Genomic DNA, 21,559 nt, shown 5'->3' with positions numbered 1-21,559 from the left:
TCATGTCCTTCCTTCCCCTTCTTGGGTCCTTTACCTCATTTTAGTTGACTGTTGGCAGTATGTTTTACAGGTACCAAATTAGACTATGACATATATGTGTGTGAAATTTCTTCCATTAGCTATATGGGGGAAGGGAGGACGAAGAGGAAGGGTGGAAGAGAGAGAGGAGAAGAAAAAAGAGAAAGGGGGAGAGAGGGACAGAGACAGGGAGAGAGAGAGAAAGAAAGGAAGAAAAAAGAAAGAGGGAGAAGGGACAACAGGAAGGGGAGAGGAAGAGAGGAAAAGAGACAGACAGAGAGAAAAAGAAAGGAAGAAAGAGGGGAGGAAAAGAGAGGGAGATAGAAGAGAAGAAGAAAAAAGAGAAAGAGGAGAAAGGGACAGAGAGAGGGAGAGAAAGAAAGGAAGAAAAAAGAGGAGAAGGAGAGGGGGCAAAGGGAAGAGGAGAGGAAGAGAGGAAAAGAGACAGGCAGAGAGACAGGGAGAGAGAAAGAAAGGAAGAAAAGAGAGGGGGGAAGGAGGGAGAGGGAGGAAGAGAGAGGAGAAGAAAAAAGAAAAAGGGGGACAGAGGGACAGAGAGAGAGGGAGAGAAAGAAAGGAAGAAAAAAGAGAGAGGGAAGAAAAGATAGATACAGAGAGACAGAGGGAGAGAGAAAGAAAGGAAGAAAAAAAAGGAGAGGGAGAGAGAGGGGGAGAAGAAGATACAAACTGGGACCAACACAAGAGATACTAGAGAGTTTGATGTTGCCGAAGATGAAAAGAAGGTTGAATTGGGGCAGATGTCCAAAGGAAGAGACCTATCTAGGACCTGTAAAGGAAGGATCAGCAGGACTCTTGATTATCTATGGATGCCAGTTTGCAGTACAAAGGAGAGAGGAGTCCAAGATAACTCCAGGAATCTAAGCCTGGAAGGAGATACTGGAGTAGCTGATATCTTTTTCTAAGCTTTGGATCACTGCAAGGCATGTGGAAAGCAGGAAGATGAATTTATATCCATTTCAGAGAAGCCACCCAAGTGGAATGAAGCCCAGTCTAGGAGACAGACAACACCAGGACTTCGGTTTGAGACCTACTCAAACTCTTGGGCTACTTAACTTCAATCTTGAGTTGTTTTTAAACTCTAGAACATGGGGATAATACAAGGGATAGCATTCTGTAAACTTTAAAGTGCTCTAGGATTATTTTAAGAAAGGAGAGATGGAGTAAGAATTGAGAATTTAGAGATAAAGATTTGGGAATCATCTTCCTTCAGGGATTGGTTGAAACTGACTGTGAAAGTTTCCTCAATGAAATGATCAGCCAGCTGAGGAAGATGCCCACAATGAAAGGGGTTAGCCCAAAAAGAGGGGTCAGAAGGAGAAAGAGGGAATGAAATTGTCTAGAACTTTGGTCTGAGAAATGCCATTAGTCAATCAACAAATATTTATTAATAAGCCACTACTTTGGGCCAGTCCCTGTGCTAGGATAAAAGATAAAATCATGAAAGTTGTTTCATTTCTTTGCTACTTATTAAAAGATCTACAGTAAAATTCAATGAAATTATGGCCTTCTCAACAGAGGAAAGACTTGAATATACTTGGAGATAAAAGAGAAAGCAACAAAAATGGAGAGAGATAACAAGTCTAACAGATGGTAAACAGTTTGGTGTGAGCCTCCTGAAAGGCAGTAGTGCAGTAAGAAGAAAATTTGTAAGTAAGATTTGTAAGTAAAATTTGTAAGTAAAATTTGTAAGTAAGAAGACTAAATTTGGGCAGTCTATGACCTTGTCATTTTCTCTTTCTGGGGTGAAGCCTCTGTCTTCTCATCTGTAAAATAGACTAGATGACTTCCAAGGGACTTTTCTGGTCTCAGACCTAATGATTCTGCAAGACCTAAGCCAAAGCTGCCAGTGTAGTGATACTTCCATTGAAAGCATAGGTTTTTTTCCATGTCCAAATCTATAATAGTATTTACCTTTCATCTTAAAAAAAAAAAAGGTATATATTTTTAATTAACAAGTGCATACCCCCTTCCTTCTTCCTCCTTGTCTCCCTTTTTGTTCCCTGAAAAAAAGGAAAAAGAAAACCTTTACAACAAATTACAGTCTTATTTTTAAAACTTGTTTTATTGTTAGTTTTTGAAATTACATGTAGAAATAATTTTTTCAATGGTTTTCTGACATTCTGTGATTCATATTCTCACCCTCACTACACCCCCAGGTAATAAATGGTCTGTTATAGGTTATACATATTCCCATATCCCTCAGGCAAAAAGTATGCATAGTCAAACAATACACTTCCAAATTGCTAACATCTAAAAAAAAAATATATATATATATATATATATATATAACCCTCTGCATGTCTAGTCCATCATCACTTTCTTTGAAGAGGTGCATTCCACCAAATTAGACCTCTGAAATCATGAATGGTCATTATGCTGTTCAGAGTTCTGAATTCTTTCAGAATTTTTTGCTTTTACAATATTGTTATAATATACATTCTTCTGATTCTTCTCCCTTTACTTGGCATCAGTTCAAAATGAGTCAGTAGCACCTACTGCCTTCCTGGATTGTTTTGGATATTAAAATTAGATAATAATTGTAAAGTGCTTTGCAAACATTAAAGTACTTTATACATGCTGTTGTTGTTATTAGTATAGCGATATCCACTCCCCTAGTCCTCATTTGTGTAAAAAATTGTGTGTTCTGCCCTTCTTTGACCAGTTTAGATAAAAGTGGGGTTCAAATGAACTTTCCACCCCTTTCTCATTTGTATTTATTTCTACTTCTACCCTTTTATTATGTTAAAACCCTCTTTCTGTTGCTCATTTTTTCTTCCCTTTTTTCTCTCAACCTTTTCCCTCTGTTTCCTTTCTTTTTAATATCATCAATACATAACAAAAATCTCTACTAGGTCTACCATCTTATTTAACTCCCTCTATGACCCTTGCTTATGTTATGATTCTTAGGGGGATGCTGTCGTCTTTTTCCATTAGCATTCAACCACTTTATTTTATAAAATCTTTTCTGATTGCTTACTATTATTTGCTTTTTAATGTTTCTTTTTTATCTCATGTTTGTATTTCAGATTTCCTAGGAAACTTCAGTGTTTTTTTTTAAGCCAGTAATGCTCAGAAGACTTCTATTTCATCAATGAGCCATTTCCTTGGTACAGGACTTTTGATTCCCCTACAAACCAGTTAAAAATTGAATGTAGAATCTAGTCTTTCTCAACAGATTATTTTCCATTATCCCAAATATGATTCTTGCTTGTCACTGCTGACATTTCAGGTTCTAGGACCTCACCCCTTCCTCCACTCCCCTGGTCTCCACTTGGCAGGCAGATTTCTGTTCCAGCTGGTTGTTAGATTGAACTATTTTCAACTATTACCTAATACTCTGAAACAATCTCCATTTGGAGATTGTGGGCAGATACAGCACTTTCACCAGATTTTTTAGTCATTTTATACATCCACTGGGCAGGCATTATAGTTATTGACGAGTCTTTCCATCTATTGCCTCATCAGTAGTCTTTTGCAAGGTCCAGCTTTAGAGACACTTGTAATTGAAGTCTTTTAATACACCTGGAGATGGAATGTGATTAGTAAGCCTCTCCCTGCTAGAGAGTACTTCACTTTTCCTTAGCCAGTGCTCTTATCCAATAATTATGAAACTCGTTTCTTTTTTTCTCAGACAGGAAAATTGACCAATAGATACAAAAATTTTTGTTTGTTTTTAAGTTTCTAAGCAATGATTGTACCTAGACTTTATTTTATTCATTTACTTTTAAAACCCTTACTTTCCCTCTTAGAATCAATACTATGTATCAGTTTGGCAGAAGAATGGTAAGGACTAGGCAATGAGGGTCAAGTGACTTTCCCAGGGTCACACAGCTGGGAAGTGGCTGAGGCCAGATTTGAACCCAGAACCTCCCATCTCTAGGCCTGGCTTTCAATCCACTGAGCCAAGCAGCTGCCCCCTGTACCTAGACTTTAACCAGTTCTGTCTTATGAATTCTTTTTAGAACCTTTCTGTTAAACTGATTTTCTGAACTTCTTTTACATTGCCTTATATTCTTCTTGTATCTCTTGAATCTCTGAGATTCAATCATCACCTAACATGATCAGAAAACCAATTTTACTTTCATAGATCTTATGGTTGGTGAGGCTGTTTTAGCCTGAATAATGGAGAACAACTCCAAGTTTGTACTCTAATGTACTATGTAAACTAATGTAATCTGTGACTATTTTGTATCAAATTATTGGTTATCAAAGCAAGACTATTTTTTAAACCCTCACTTTCTGTCTTGGAATCAATACTCTATCTTGGTTCTAAGGCAGAAGAGCAAGAGAGTTAGGCAGTAGGAATTAAGCAACTTGCCTAGGTCACACAGCTAGGAAGTGGCTCAGGCCAAATTTGAACCCTGGATCTTCCATCACTAGGCCTGGCTTTCAATACACTGAACCACCTAATTACTCAAAGTGGGTCTTTTTTGATTGTCTGTTAAACTAGAACTGAGTGTGAGGGCAAGTAGGTAGCACAGCGGATAAAGCACTATGTCTAGACTCAGGAGGACCTGGATTCAAAATGGCCTTAGACACTTCCTAGCTGTGTGACCCTGGACATGTCCCTTAATCCCAGTTGCCTATCCCTGGCCATTTTTCTGTCTTAGAATTAAGACAGAAGTTAAGGGTTTTAAAAAAAACTGGGTGTGCCTATAGAAAGTCTTTCCCTCTTGGTAAGAGATGTAATTGTTGTTGGTTTTTGGGTGAAGAAAGGAGGAAGGGATGGGAAAGACTGGATGGACCAAGGAGGAGGTTGAGGTCTAGGTAGTCCTCTCCTTTCTAAGTAGTTCCTTCTTTGGAGTATCTCTCCTTCCTACCCTCTGCCATCTGATGCTGCAAGCTTCAAAACTGGCTCTCTGATAGATGACCCACAACATAAGATCCTCCACTGATCTGAGTGTATCTTTATCGTTCCAGTGTTTTTAGGGAATTTTCAGATTTAAACCTAACATCTTTGGTTGATTAATTCATTGGTTGAGAGGAATTCCTAGCTGGTTAAAGCATTGTGGTGTCTAGTGTTGTCATCACAGTATCCCTAGGGCTTAGCATCGCGTAGCCAGTTCATTCACCCGTGGCTCCAATCTCAGCTTGGCAAAACCATCTTGACAGATGGACTAAATAAATAAACCCACTTCAGGTAGCTGACCGGCTAGTTAGAGGGATGTTTAACCCCAAGCAGACTTTCCCTAGTAGAAGGGACAGATGAGAACACTTTGTTCCAGTGGCCATGAAGGCGGCTGAAGCAGCATTATGGAGAGCTTGGTTAGACATCCAAGTGCGCCAAGGTCATCCACTGCATCCCGAGCAAAAGTGGTCCAGATTTTTGTCTTTGCCAGACGACTCTAGCAAATAGAGTGAGGTGGAGGACTTGGTGCAGCTCTGCTTTGCTTAAATCCAATTCATACACAAGTCATCACCTCGTGATGTCAATTGGTCCTCCTTGGAAAAACAAAGGATGAAAAACAACACATAGATGTTATACCCCTTGGTTGAGATGATGCCCAAAGTCTCTTCTCCTATGATGGTTCAGGGCTCTACTTTGTTAAAATAAAAAAAAAAGATCGAAGACATTATAGTAATGAAACATCAACCCAATAGGTCATGGGTTCCAGGCGAGGAGCCAAGGACTGTGCTGGTTAGAGAATTCCCGAAAGGCTGTTTACTTTTTGTCTTACTTGCTATAAGCAACCTATCTGCGCCTGGGTTCTTTGTCTTTCAGACTTTACTACCGTTTTTTAGAAAAATCTTTTTAAGGCAGCTTGATATTTTCTGACAACTGTCATGAATGTTAATTTTTTTAAACATTATTTTATTTGGTCATTTTCATACATTATTCATTGGAAACAGATCATTTTCTTTTCCTCCCCCCCAAACCCCCCACCCCTTCCCTAGCCGACGCGCGATTCGTCTGGGTATCACATGTGTCCTTTCTCTGAACCCATTTCCTTGTTGTTGGTATTTGCATTAGGGTGCTCATTTAGCGTCTCTCCTTGATCATGTCCCCTCAACCTCTGTAATCAAGCAGTTGCTTTTCCTCGGTGTTTTTACTCCCTCAGTTTGTCCTCTGCTTGAGGATAGTTTTTTTTTTTCCTCGTAGATCACTGCAGGTTGTTCAAGGACATTGTAAAGCCATTAATGGAGAAGTCCATCACCTTCGATTGTACCACAATGTATCAGTCTCTGTGTACAATGTTCTCCTGGTTCTGCTCCTCTCACTCTGCATCACTTCCTGGAGATTGTTCCAGACTCCATGGAATTCCTCCACTTTATTATTCCTTTTAGCACAATAGTATTCCATCACCAACATATACCACAATTTGTTCAGCCATTTTCCAATTGAAGGGCATCCCCTCATTTTCCAATTTTTTGCCACCACAAAGAGTGTAGCTATGAATATTCTTGTACAGGTCTTTTTCCTTATTATCTCTTTGGGGTACAAACCCAGCAGTGCTATGGCTGGATCAAAGGGCAGACAGTCTTCTATTGCCCTTTGGGCATAATTTCCAAATTGCCCTCCAGAATGGTTGGATCAATTCACAACTCCACCAGCAATGCATTAATGTCCCTACTTTGCCACATCCCCTCCAGCATTCATTACTTTCCTTTGCTGTCATGTTGAACAATCTGCTAGGTGTGAGGTGATACCTCAAAGTTGTTTTGATTTGCATCTCTCTGATTATAAGAGATCTAGAACACTTTTTCATGTGCTTATTAATAGTCTTGATTTCTTTAACTGAAAATTGTCTATTCATGTCCCTTGCCCATTTTTCAATTGGAGAATGGCTTGATTTTTTGTACAACTGGTTTAGCTCTTTATAGATTTGAGTAATTAGACCTTTGTCAGAGGTTTTTGTTATGAAGATTGTTTCCCAATTTGTTGCTTTCCTTCTAATTTTAGTTGCATTGGTTTTGTTTGTACAAAACCTTTTTAATTTGATGTAGTCAAAATTATTTATTTTGCATTTTGTGACTCTTTAAGTCTTGCTTGGTTTTAAAATCTTTCCTTTCCCAAAGTTCTGACATGTATACTATTCTGGGTTCACCTAATTTGCTTATAGTTTCCTTCTTTATATTCAAGTCATTTGTCCATTCTGAGTTTATCTTGGTGTAGGGTGTGAGGTGTTGATCCAAAACTAATCTCTCCCACACTGTCTTTCAATTTTCCCAGCAGTTTTTATCAAATACTGGATTTTTGTCCCAAAAGCTGGGGTCTTTGGGTTTGTCAAAGACTGTCTTACTGAGGTCATTTACCCCAAGTCTATTCCACTGATCCTCCTTTCTGTCTCTTAGCCAGTACCAAATTGTTTTGATGACCGCTGCTTTGTAATATAGTTTGAGATCTGGGACTGCAAGGCCACCTTCCTTTGTATTTTTTTTTCATTATTTCCCTGGATATCCTTGATCCTTTATTCTTCAAAATGAACTTTGTTATGGTTTTCTCTAATTCAGTAAAATAGTTTTTTGGTAGTTCAATGGGTATGGCACTAAATAGATAAGTTTGGGTAAGATGGTCATTTTTATTATGTTAGCTCGTCCCACCCATGAGCAATCAATGTTTTTCCAATTGTTTAGATCTAGTTTTAATTGTGTGGAGAGTGTTTTGTAGTTGTGTTCATATAGTTCCTGTGTTTGTCTCAGCAGATAGATTCCTAAGTATTTTATATTGTCTCGGGTGACTTTAAATGGAATTTCTCTTTCTAATTCTTGCTGCTGAACTGGGTTGGAGATATATACAAATGCTGATGACTTATGTGGGTTTATTTTGTATCCTGCAACTTTGCTAAAGTTGTTGATTTTTTTGACTAGCTTTTTGGTTGATTCCCTGGGATTCTTTAAGTAAATCATCATATCATCCGCAAAGAGTGACAGCTTGGTCTCCTCATTGCCAATTTTAATACCTTCAATTTCTTTTTCTTCTCTAATTGCTACTGCTAGTGTTTCTAGTACAATATTAAATAATAAAGGTGATAATGGGCATCCTTGTTTGAATCCTGATCTTATTGGGAAGGCTTTGAGTTTTTCCCCATTGCTGATGGTTTTAGATATATACTGTTTATTATTTTTAGGAAAGGCCCTTCTATTCCTATACTTTCTAGTGTTTTCAATAGGTATGGGTGTTGTATTTTGTCAAAGGCTTTTTCTGCATCTATTGAAATAATAATGTGATTTTTGTTGGTTTGCTTGTTTATATGGCCAATTATGTGGATGGTTTTCCTAATATTGAACCATCCTTGCATTCCTGGAATGAATCCTACCTGATCGTAGTGGATAACCCTTGTGATGACTTACTGGAGTCTTTTTGCTAGTATCCTATTTAAGATTTTTGCATCTATATTCATTAGGGATATTGGCCTATAGTTTTCTTTCTCTGTTTTTAACCTGCCTGGCTTTGGGATCAGTACCATGTTTGTGTCGTAAAAAGAATTTGGTAGAACCCCTTCTTGGCTTATTCTGTCAAATAGTTTGTATAGTATTGGGGTTAGCTGTTCTTTGAATGTTTGATAGAATTCATTTGTGAATCCATCTAGACCTGGGGATTTTTTCTTAGGGAGTTCTTTGATGGCTTGTTCAATTTCTTTTTCTGATATGGGGTTGTTTAGGTAATTTATTTCTTCTTCTTTTAGTCTAGGCAATTTATATTTTTGTAAGTATTCATCCATATCACTTAGATTGCCATATAATTGGGCACAGTAGTTTTTAATGATTGCCTTGATTTCCTCTTCATTAGAGGTGAGGTCTCCCTTTTCATCTTGGATACTGTCAATTTGGTTTTTTTCTTTCCTTTTTTAAATTAGACTGACTTTAATTAGACTAGTACTTTGTCAATTTTATTTGTTTTTTCAAAGTACCAGCTTCTAGTCTTATTTATTAAATCAATAGTTCTTTGACTTTCAATTTTATTAATTTCTCCTTTGATTTTTAGGATCTCTAATTTAGTCTTCATCTGAGGATTTTTAATTTGTTCACTTTCTAGTTTTTTAATTTGTATGCCCAATTCATTGACCTCTGCCCTTCTTAATTTGTTTATATATGAACTCAAGGATATAAAATTTCCCCTGAGTACTGCTTTGGCTGCATCCCATAGGTTTTGAAAGGATGTCTCACCATTGTAATTTTCTTCAATAAAGTTATTAATTGTTTCTACGATTTGTTCTTTAACTAGCTGGTTTTGGAGAATCATATTGTTTAATTTCCAATTAATTTTTGATTTATCTATCCATGTACCCTTACTAATTATTATTTTTATTGCACTGTGGTCTGAGAAGGTTGCATTTATTATTTCTGCCCTTTTGCACTTGTTTGCAATGATTTTGTGCCCTAGTACATGGTCAATTTTTGTGAATGTACCATGTACTGCTGAAAAGAGGGTGTATTCCTTTTTGTCCCTATTTATTTTTCTCCATATGTCTACTAACTCTAATTTTTCTAAGATTTCTTTTGCTTCTCTCACCTCTTTCTTATTTATTTTTTGATTTGATTTATCTAGTTCAGATAGGGGAAGGTTCAGATCTCCCACTAGTATAGTTTTTCTCTCTATTTCATCCTTGAGCTCCTCTAGTTTCTCCTTTAAAAATTTGGATGCTCTGCCATTTGGTGCATACATATTGAGTACAGATATTTCCTCGTTGTCTATACTGCCTTTTATCAGAATGTAATTATCTTCCCTATCTCTTTTAACTAGATTTATTTTTACTTTGGCTTTGTCCGATATCATGATTTGCTACTCCTGCCTTCTTTTTATCATTTGATGCCCAATAGATTTGGCTCCATCCTCTTACTTTCACCCTATGCGTATCTACCTTCCTCATGTGTGTTTCTTGCAGACAGCATATGGTAGGGTTTTGGATTCTAATCCACTCTGCTATTCGCTTGCGTTTTATGGGTGAGTTCATTCAGAATTGTGATTACTAGGTGTGTATTTCCAAGCATTTTGATTTCTACTCCTGGTCCTGCCTTTTCTTCTTTCATTATTTCCTTCTATACCAATGTTTGTTTATAGTCAGCACTGCCCCCCCATTCCCTCCCTTATTTTACTTCCCTTTCTACCCCTTTCCCTTCTTATTCCCTCCTTTATTTTCCCCTGTAGTGTTTTTAAAATCCCCCCCCCACCCTCTCCCTCCCTTGTACTGCTTCCCTCCCCACCAGTCTGTTTTTTACCCTTCTACTCCCCTATAGGGCACAAATCTATTCTCTTCCCCAATGGATTGGGTTGTTCTTCCCTCCTTGGGTCAGTTTCAAAGTACGTAGGAGTTGAGTATTTCCTGTCTCCAACCTCTTTACCCTTCCAGTGTATCGATGTTCTCCCCCCTCCCGCCATGAGATTCTTTGTGACATATAAATTTACCCCCATTTGTTTCTTTTCCCATTTCTTTTTAGTCATAACCTCTTTTCTTTTTTAGCTCTAGTCATGTATATATATATGTATATATATATACATACACATGTATATATATTTATGTCTTGTCCTTTCATCGTATACAGTTTGTCACTGTTCCCTCTGAGTGTAATTCTTCTAGCTTCTCAGGTGATTAAAAAGGATTTTGCAGCAAAGAATCTGTTGAAGTGGAAGGATTTTACTACTACTCAGTTTGAAAACCAACTTTAGCCCAGCCCTCTCATTTTATAGTCAAAGAAACTGAAAACCTCAAAATTTGTGATTTCCTAAAATGACCAGCTAGATAGATCTAGGGGCATAGTTGGAATTAAAATCACCACCACCATCCCAATTGATTTAATTCAAATATTTATAGATTGTCTACTTTGTTCCAGGCACTTTGATATTTGATACAAAGGAAACTTTCCCTGCCTTTCAGGAGCTTATGTTCTCTAGGGTTGAGAGAACATTTAAACAAAAATTAATTAGAAGGAATGAGGGAGGAAGAAGAGAGCACTGACTAGAGGGGTGGTCAGGGAAGGCTCCACCAAGAAAGGAATTCTAAGACCCTGATTTATTAAAATTAAAACAAAGGGAGATGAATTCCTTTCCCACAATTGACCTTTTTTACCTCTTACAACCTTAAAGGAAAATATGGATTCTGACCTGTAAAGATGAGGAGGAAGGATTGCATTCCAGGCCCAAGGTCTGACAAGTACTCTTTGAAAATGGCAGAGACTGAAAATAGTTACCTGTATAAGGTTGGGCTTTCGTTTTCTTGTCTGTAAAATTAGGGGAGTAGATGGCATGGTTTCTAAAGACCCTTCCAAATCAATCAACCAGATAGTAAGCATCCACTCTGTTCCAGACATTAAATCTACAATTCTCCCCCCCCCCATCCCCCCCTATTTCCCACCGCCTTTAATCCTAATCATAATATTGTTTCACTGTTTTCAACCTCTGGTAACTTTTCTCTGCTTGACTCAATCTTGGACCTTCCAGTGGGTACCAGTATAACTTCTCTCACCTCCTTCCTTCTTAGCTCTCCTTTCTAGGTTCCCCTCCACAGCCTTTCTCATTGTAGATTGACTTTGCTGTATGAACTGAGAGATCTGAATTCCTTTCCTGGTCCAGATCATCAATCTGAGAGCTGCTTGTCCTCCTCTGGCTCTTGGATTCCCTCTATTGGCTACTGGTAGCATTACCCCACCTGGGCAACAGGCTAACCTTTGCATAAACCTGGGCCTGATTTTTGTTTTTTGGTACAGATTCTGATGGCATAACTTAGTTCATAGTAGAAGAGACTTTGGGCATCATGTAGTCCAATTCCCTCCCCAATGCACAAGTCCATTTTAGGATGCCCTGCCAAGGGATAAATTTAACCCCTTGCAAATGATGCAAAATTTCACTCTCACTTCTCAATGCCCCATTCACTTGTAGACTGCTCTTGTCATTAGAATATTTATTTGTCAGGCTGCAATCAGCCTGGAATTTAAAGCTTCTCCCAGACTATTCAGCTGTCACCTAACTTATGGTCAGAAAATCCATTTTAGTTTAGTCTGGCTCCAGCTAACCTTTCTGCATGTAATTCCTCTTTAAGATACCCTTTATTGCAACCAAAGGGGACTCTTAGCCATTCCCCAGTATTCCATCTTCCACCTTGGTTTGCACAAACTCTCCTCCGTGACTGGAATGAACTGTTCTTCCATCTCTTCCTGCGGAGAGTTATCTTCCTTCAAGGCTTACCTCAGAGAAGCCATTCCTACCCTCCATCTCTACTCCACTTCTCTCCCTCAAATTACCCAATCGGATACAATTTAGAATTGGAAAGGACCTCCGAAATCCAGTCCCACCTCCTCCGTGTATTGACTTAAGTTCCAAACAAGGGCTCAAGATACAGAATGGGGGAGAAACACCAGATAATAATTTATGTGAAAAAAAGAAGAGTTTTAGTTCAGGATGCTTCTGCGGTGTGTTTTGGCCAGCAGTCCCAACAAAAGCTGACTGGATTCTAGGTAGCACCAAAGCACCCAGAAAAAGAAGGGTAAGAGATAAGAAGGGAGAATCTACTTTTTCTTGGTCAGATCTTGAATAGGGGTGGCAGTGGATACTGTGACCTGAAGTCAAAGGAAGTGGATCTACAACCAAAGATGTAAAGGAAACATCTGCTGAGTCCTAAGTATAAAAGGGGAGGCTAGCAAAACATAGCACACAAAATAATGAACTCCAGATACGCTGGCTGTTTGGGAAGAGATGGTGAATGACAGCAGGAAGGGCCTGGAAGGCATTATTTATTCTGTGCTTCCTCTTGCGTTTCCCCATCCCTTTCCAACAGACTTTATTCTCTGTTCCCCCATCACTGCCTTGTAAGCTTCTTGAAAGTAGGCATTATTTTGTTTTCAGGTCTATCTGGAGTGATTGTTGAATTGATTTGAACTTCCTAGTTGATTCTGCCCCATTTGTTCTATTTCTGCCTTCCAGAGATGTCTGATTCTCCTTCCTAAATTTCTTAAATATTTAAACAGAGCTCAAGTACCCTTCTTAAATTTTCTCTTCTTCAATCAGAATAGCCCAGGATCCTTCAACTATTCTTCCCAGGGTATGCCTCTCACCAGCTATCCTCAGCTTCACAGGTTTTCAAAATCTCACTTAATATAGAGACCCCCAGTAAGATCTTTCAGGGGATCAGAGATAGAAAGCCAGAAGGGAGTTGGGAGATCTTTTCATCCAACCTCACTTCTACGGATGAGAAAATGAAAAGTCCAGAGACTGCCAGCTTCTTGAGGGCAGAGGCTGTCTTTTGCCTCTTTGTTTCTCCATCATTTAGCATAGTGCTTGGCAGATAGTAAACATTTAATAAATTTTTATTATTTGATTGTGATTTGCCCAAGGTTATGTGAGTAAGTAGCAGGCATTTAATAAATGCTTATTGATCGATGGATTAAGGGATTTGCCCAAAGTTATATAGAATATTATCAGGCTGGAAGATAGTAGGCATTTACTAAATGGTTATTGGTTGATTGATTAAGGGATTTGCCCAAAATTACATACATAGGTAGCAGGCTGCCAGACAGTAGGCATTTAATAAATGCTTATTGATAGCTTATTCACTGATCAATTAAGTGATTTGCTCAGGGTTATATAGAGAAGAAGTAGGCTGGAAGATAATAGGCATTTAATAATTGCTTGTTGATTGATGAATTAAGAGATTTCTCCAAGATCATATAGAAAAGTACTAGGCTGGAAGAGACAGTAGGCTTTTAATAAATGCTTATTAATTGATTAAGTGATTTGCCCAAGATTATATAGAGAAGTAGCAGGCTGGAAGACAGGCATATAATAAATGCTTATTGATTGATTAAGTAATTTGCGCAAGGCTATATAGATGATAAATATCAAGTGCCTCTGACTTCAAATGTTGTTTTTCAGTTATTTCAGTCTTGCCCAACTTTTCATGACCCCATTTGGAATTTTCTTGGCAGAGATACCAGAAAAGTTTACCATTTCCTTCTCCAGCTCATTTTGACAGATGAGGAAACAGAGGCAAATAGGGTAAAGTGACTTGCCCAGGGTCACACAGCTAGTAAATATCTGAGGATGAATCGTCCTGAATACTATTTCCCTATTTTGCCTTTCAGTCCCTAAATTGTAATATGTTGAGAAGCATCAATAAGTTTGAACATATAATAATATGTTGTTATACTAATAAGATGGAACTTTGACTTTTGAATGAAAGCAAGTCTATTCCTACACCTTAAGTGAAGATAGATGTGATCAACCTTTATTAGTAAGTGGGTAAGATGACTGGCCATAGCTATCCTATAAAATCAGTCCTGGTTTCAGGGCTTCAAGTTCTTATGAGCTGAATAATCTAGTATAAAGATTTAACAGTCAATAAGCATTTATGCAGCACTTGTTGTATGCCAAGAACTATTCTGTAAAAATCACTCCATAGCAAAAGTGAATAATATGGAAATAGGTATAAAGTGACCAAAAAAAAGAAGTTTGAACATTAAATTATACCTTTCAGGCCCTTCTTGCTGCCACTCACCGTCTATTACCAAATATCCTATAAATCTGGAATTCATTATTTTGTGTGCTCTGTTTTGCCAGCCTACTCTACTTTTATCCTTGGGTCTCAGCAGAAGTTTCTTTTACATTTTTGGTTGTAGATCCATTCCCTTTGACTTGAAGTCAAAGCACTCACTGCCACCCATATTCAGGGTCTGACCAATAGAAAATAGATGATCTCTTTCTCTTACCTTTCTTGTTCCAAGTGATATGTAGATATTTCCTGTAGCCTAAGATCCTTAGCTATTGTTGTTTTTTAGATCACACCTCTGAAGTGTATTGAACTAAAATCTAAGTCTTTTATCCCCCCCCCCCCCCCAACATAAATTGCTGTCTGGCCATTTCTCCTCCATTCAACATTTGGGCAGTTGTTTTGAACCAAAGCATTGAATTTCAGATTTGTCCTTATTGTTTCATCCTGTTAGATTTGGCTCTTTTGGGATTCTGACTCTGTCATCCTATGAATAAGTTTAGCCTTTTGGAAGACCCCCCAGAACTTCTGTAGTGGACATCCCTCTATTGTCTATTCACATGCTGAATTAACAATTATTAATGAATCTGCTTCACCAACACTTACTAACTGTGTGACCCTAGGCAAGTCACTTAACCATTTTTTTTTTCATCTGTAAAATGAGCTAGGGAAGGAAATGGCAAACCCCTCCAGAATCTTTAACTCCAAATGGAGTCACCCAGAATAACAAAGTAACAATACCAGTGACATCTTCCCCACCTATCCTGCGGAAATTCTCTCTGCTATTTCAAAGCCATAGACCTTTTCTTATTCTCTAATGTCCAATACCCTTTCTAATACTTCCTTGTATTTATTCTGTATTTACTTAGAGATAGACATGGGGTCTCCCCAGGAGTAACTCTTCCATTTTTTGCCTCTTGTCCCCAGCGTTCCATAGTGGCTAGATTTGTTTTGCAACCCAATTTTGCTTTGGTATCCAGATTTGTAATTTAATTATATATGAAACTCCCACTCCCAGAGTAGATTGGCAACTGTAGGGACTTGAATTTCCAAGTTTACTTGACTCTAAGGTAGATTCTCTATTCACTGTGCTATGAAGCTTTGGTGTTATTAGCAGTTCTGTTACATAGTTGAAATGGGAAATTAAATGAGTCTGAAGTCACTTTAATGACTATGAATCATTCCAGGATTGTCTCGGGGAATCTGGATGGAATAATTCCTTCTTGTGGATTAAAACTTGTTTTTTAAAGTTTGTTTTTTCCTATAAGACTATCGCGATATTCTCGTTAGCAGCGCAGACTACATCCCTTCCACACCTTCTCATCTCACGTGAGATTATTCTCCATCCGTGTTCTTCCGTAAATCCTTTACAGGGGCTTTACTCAGCCCATTGGGGGAACTTCTTCAGTTCTCTTGACACAGGGTAAATAGCCACAGATCAGAAAAGCCACCAACTTTTCCTGGCCATCCTCAGCAAGGACATTTATGTTTTTAGGTTTCTTTGAAAATGTAATGATTAAATTAACAACCTATAATTTGGTTAGACAGTAATCATTTATTTTTATATACTTACTGCATCAGCTGGTAAATTGAGGCAAGATACAAAGAAAATACATTAAGAAACAGAGTATTGCCTTTCTTTAATCTCATATGTTTTCAAATTACTGCGTAATTTAATTCTTTTACCACGATAATATTTTAAAAAACCCCTATTCATCTAAATGTTTGTCAATGGTGCATACAATTTCAAAATCTTTTATTTTTCCTGCTTCTGAGTTAATTATCTCTAAGCTAAGTGGCAGAGTAAATAAATAGAGAGCTGGACCTGGAGTCAGGAAGATCTTATTTCAAAGTTAGACTTAGATACTTGCTAGCGCTATGTGACCCTGGGCAGGTCATTTAACCTGTCTACCTCAGTTTCCTTAATTGTAAAATGGGCACAATACCATCGCTGATGTCTCAGGGTTATTATGAGGATCTATTGAGCTTTTTCAAGTGTTCTATAAATGCCACCTATTTTGTTAAACTATTTTAAGGTAAAATATTCACCTTTCTTCCTCCTTTCATTTTACCTAAGGGAATTTTACTTTTTTCTCTAAGACATATCTCTCTACATTCTTTTCCCTGACCTCCCCAGCCCCATTCCTCCATTTCTTCCTGAGAAACCGATGCGAAATACCCCCAATCAGGGGGATATTGTGCATGAATTCTTTAAAATATAGATAATTACTGGTAGGCAAAAATTCTTGCCACAGTTTTTACCAAGCCAAGCAAAACTGGTCCTGTTGAAGAAGTATGTCAACAGGGTTCTGAAATACTAAAGAAGGGACTCCTCGTCAGTATCGCGTCATTTTCAGACTGCTGCATTTTAATGGACTGTTGGGAGTTTTTTGTTTTTGTTTTTAATGAAGTCATTTACTCTTGTAACTGAAAAGACTGTAGCTCTCTACTCAGGCTTCTGGATACCAGTGACTGGAAAGCTTTCAATGTGTCCAAAACGTGCAGGTGGCTACATTTTTAACCAGTGTTAAAGGGCCAATTTATTGATTAGGCTTGATCAGCTGAGAGTCTGAGAATTGTCCCTCATTATGCAATCATCATCATCATCATAGCTGGCACTAATCTTGTGCTTTAAGTTTCATAAAGCATTCTATGCGTGTTTTCTTATTAAGATTCTTAAGTGGGATGCCAAGTACTGTTATCTCTCTTTTACAGATAAGGGACTTCCCCCTCCCCCTCCCTCCCCGGCTGATAATCATTTTATAATTTAGTCACACAGGAAAGGGGAAACAAGATTCAAACTCGGGTCTTTGTGACTCCTTGGTCAGTGAATCTGTCTTCTGTGCCACCTAATTGCCTTTATCATTTTCATTAAAAAAAATGTCTACTGTTTATGTTGAACACTCATCTTGCCATCCGTAGCTATAGGTTTGCTGATAATTTTTCCTAACATACGTTTCGAAAAAGTTTTTTTTCATATATAATCAAATGAATGTCTTTAATTACAAGGTTGCTTCCTCTGCTTGCAATGTAGAGGTAGATGTTGGTTTCTCAGCTAATTGATAACGAAGGCCTGAAGTCCTATGAGTAGTTCTGCCTCCCATTGTGTATATTAATCTGTATTATTCCTGCTGCATTAATTAATCAATATATTAATTAATTTATAAGGAGAATCACTTGAAGCTATTTTCCATATAATTCATCAAACATTATTTTCACTTTGGCTGTCTTTTCAGGCAGCACCAATGTTTATCTTGTTGAATGAGACTTTACAGATAACAGTTCTCAATGGCATAATTCTGTAATGCCAGCAGGCTCTCGGATCATAGATGTCAGAGTTGGTTTCTTGTTAAAAGCGGTTAATTTTATCTGGAAAAATATCTCAGCAACATATTCATCATGTACACTTTCAATGTATTTATTTCAATCTGTTAGGATACCTACTAAAGCATTTTTACAAAGCAAATGCAGAGGCTTTTCCATCTCTTCAAAAATAGCCCTTGGGAATCCCAGCAATAAGTATAGAGGATTATATTCTCTGGATTTGGGCTTTTTTTATTTTGTATTTCCATATTTTCGCTATTGAAACTGTCTCGTCTCTTTGCTTGTTTTAGTCACAGCTCCTCAAGGGTATTTTCTTTCCAAACCTATAATTTATTTGTCAATCATGAAAGAATGTTAACTTTGCTTTAAAAATCCAAGACAATTAAAACTTTAAAATAGTGAATTTCAGTTTAATTATTTAAACTATATTATCTAAGACTATTCTTGAGTTATTTCAGTTTAGTAAAATTTGTAGGGTTTTTAAAAGCAACTTTTAATGCAAATTTTAAAGCAAATTTTAATTTTTAAAGCAAATGACATGTAGAAATATAACATTATGGTACTTTTAAGTTTCCACAAAAGATTTTAACTTTGAGTTTAAACAATGCAGTGTTGCAAGCATGTGACATTTAGCTGCATTATGAACCTATATTGTAATAAAAAATTGCCAGTCATTTTTACCATTGCTTTATACCTCCCTCCCCAGTTTAATACAAAGCTGTACAAAGTAGGCTTTTCTCTAATCATGTGATAGGACATAAATAGGATTTCAACTCTTTACCAGAATTTGAAACAAACTTCAATAATTAAAAAAAAAAGAGTACACATACCAATAAGCATTTATATATACCACAGAGCATAAAAAGAGGATTAGATATGCAGAAGCTTCAGTTCTTTACATAATAAAATTGTAGACTAAGGTCTAAGAGCTGAGTGATTTCTGGAGCTACAGTTTTGTCATTAAATCTTACTTTCTTCCAGATCCTTTTCCCTCCTTTAAAAAAAAAAAAGTCCAGGGGGCAGCTGGGTTGCTCAGTGGATTGAGAGCCAGGCCTAGAGATGGGAGGTCCTAGGTTCAAATCTAGCCTCAGACACTTCCTAGCTGTGTGACCCTGGGGTAGTCACTTGACCCCCATTGCCTAACCCTTACCACTCTTATGCCTTGGAGTCAATACACACAATATTGACTCCAAGACGGATGGTAAGGGTTTATTAAAAAAAAAAAGTCCATAATAAAAGACCTTTAAACTAAGATGACTTTGATATTGGAGGACTGGGGTTCAAATCTTGCCTCTGATACTTACCACCTCTGTGGTCTTGGCAAGTGGCCAGTTTGTTCCTCAGTTTCCTTATCTGTCAAAAGAGGACCAAATGTCCTCTAAGGTCTCTACTCCCTGGCACCATATCTGTGATCCTCTGAGGATCCATCGGACTTCTCCTGTTATTAAGTCTTAACATTTCAGGTATGTTTCTCCAATCTTTTAGTACTCATTTTGTTAACCTTTTTTTGCTCACCAAAGTGATGGTATGAACACTTTTCTGCACCTGGTTTCTAACCAGGGCTTTCCTTGAAGGGGGAACTATCAGAAAAGAGCATTTCCCTTGAACATGCCTAGTTCCTGAGAGTCCCTTCATATTCTGCTCTGGCACTATTCCAGTTTTCCTAGTGTATCAGGAATTTTTTCAATTCCCATTTCAGGGGAAAAAAAAAATCTAAGGGTTTGGAGGACATTTTGCAGTTTTCTCCAAAAAAAAAAAAAATTGCATACATCACCTTGGGAGAAGAACCCAGATTGACTCTTGAGCCTACCATTGACCTTATATCAATCGTTTAGATCATCTCTTTGACCCTCAGTCTTCCTCATCTGAAAAATGAAGAGATAATCATAGAACTCTGATTTTGTGAGTTGGAAAAGGCCTGGTGCTAGCGTGTAAGATCAAGCCAGAAATGCATATCTGATCAGTCTACATTGTTTTGATTTATGTTTCATTTTTATTTCAGATACAACTGCTCCTGGGACCCTGTTCGAGTTTGAAAATCACATCACACTTTGCTTCCATTGTATTGGTCTCCTGAACTTTATGCACCATGCAGCGGAGGTCAAGAGAAATTCCTGTTGGCGTGCTTTTACTCGCTTCTCAGATGTTCCAGATTGGGATCACTAATATCCCCCCTGTCACTCTGGCATGTTTAGCCCTCAATGTCTGGCTTTTTCTTAGCCCCCTGAAGCCTTTCCACTGGGTTTGCTTAAGTGTGGAATCGTGTTATGAGAAAAAAGATTGGCAGCGCCTGCTGCTTTCTCCTTTCCACCATGTAGATGACTGGCATTTATATTTCAACATGGCATCCTTGCTGTGGAAAGGACTCACACTGGAAAGAAGACTGGGGAGTTTTTGGTTCGCCTACGTCATTTCAGTCTTCTCCATTCTCATTGGTGTGATATACCTGGCATTGGAGTATTCTCTTGCAGAACTTCTGGACCAACCTGAATACAAAATGCACTGCACCATTGGTTTCTCAGGTAAGGCAGGAAAACCTCTGGGACAGCATTTATGGAGATCCTCAGGAAGGGGCAGTTGTGCCCTTTCACTAAATAAATGTATGTTCTCCTTGGGTAATGGCCATTTTTAGGAAGGACTTTGGTCTGGTAGGAGATCCTCAGGAAGGCCTTTCACTAAATAAATGTATGTTCTCCTTGGGTAATGGCCATTTTTAGGAAGGACTTTGGTCTGGTAGGAGATCCTCAGGAAGGCCTTTCACTAAATAAATGTATGTTCTCCTTGGGTAATGGCCATTTTTAGGAAGGACTTTGGTCTGGTAGGAGATCCTCAGGAAGGCCTTTCACTAAATAAATGTATGTTCTCCTTGGGTAATGGCCATTTTTAGGAAGGACTTTGGTCTGGTAGGAGATCCTCAGGAAGGCCTTTCACTAAATAAATGTATGTTCTCCTTGGGTAATGGCCATTTTTAGGAAGGACTTTGGTCTGGTAGGAGATCCTCAGGAAGGCCTTTCACTAAATAAATGTATGTTCTCCTTGGGTAATGGCCATTTTTAGGAAGGACTTTGGTCTGGTAGGAGATCCTCAGGAAGGCCTTTCACTAAATAAATGTATGTTCTCCTTGGGTAATGGCCATTTTTAGGAAGGACATTGGTCTGATAGGACAGTTAGACAAGAGTAGCCAGAAATGATGGAAGGGACTCAAATCTTTTGTCTATATGGGGATTGTTTGAAGGAACCAGGAATCGTTAGCCTAGGGAAAAAACAAGAATTTGAAGAGCTGAAGGAATGTAGAAGGAATTCTTTTTATCTACAAGAAGGCAGAACCACAAACAATGAGTAGAAATGGCAAAGAGGCAAATTTGATGTCAGGAAAAAATATTCCAACGATTAGAGCTGTCCAGAAGTGGAATGGACTGCTTGGGAAGGGAATGAATGGATGAAAAATGTATAATAATAAGGACTTACTCTACATCAGATACTGTGCTAAATTCCAAGAATTCAAAGATAAAAAGAAAAGTAGTCCCTGCTATCCAGGGCTCATATTCCAGTGAAGAGCTCGTGATAGATAGATATGACTAGAAATAGATATGGAGTAGAGGCAGTCAGGGAGGGTCACTCTTGATGGAAAGTGACCATAGATAGTGTCTGGGCCATAGATGGAAAATAGCCCATCTGCAGGGGACTAGATGGCTGGGGTAGAGGAGAAGCTTCGTTTTTGTTTTTGTTTAATTTGTTTTATTGGACCCTTATTATAGAATGAAAAGAGGCACTTT

General features: G+C 38.0%; 1 protein-coding gene across 12 annotated transcripts in view; it reads left to right on the top strand.

The window, feature by feature from the left end:
- RHBDD1 (rhomboid domain containing 1) overlaps positions 1-21,559 on the top strand; it is a 181,729-nt gene that overhangs the window by 36,361 nt on the left and 123,809 nt on the right. For all 12 annotated transcript variants that reach the window (XR_008914050.1, XR_008914049.1, XR_008914048.1 and 9 more), the window contains exon 2: positions 19,786-20,305. Coding sequence is in view for 9 of the 12 variants with exons in the window: in XM_007502170.3 (XP_007502232.1) it covers positions 19,873-20,305 (433 nt within the window). In the remaining 3 variants the exon portion in view is untranslated. The remainder of the gene's footprint in view (positions 1-19,785; positions 20,306-21,559) is intronic.

The sequence above is a fragment of the Monodelphis domestica genome, chromosome 8, assembly GCF_027887165.1.
Source record: "Monodelphis domestica isolate mMonDom1 chromosome 8, mMonDom1.pri, whole genome shotgun sequence".
Taxonomy (NCBI): Eukaryota; Metazoa; Chordata; class Mammalia; order Didelphimorphia; family Didelphidae; genus Monodelphis; species Monodelphis domestica.
Note: the sequence above shows the minus strand (reverse complement) of the source record. Positions and strands in the feature narration are given on the sequence as shown.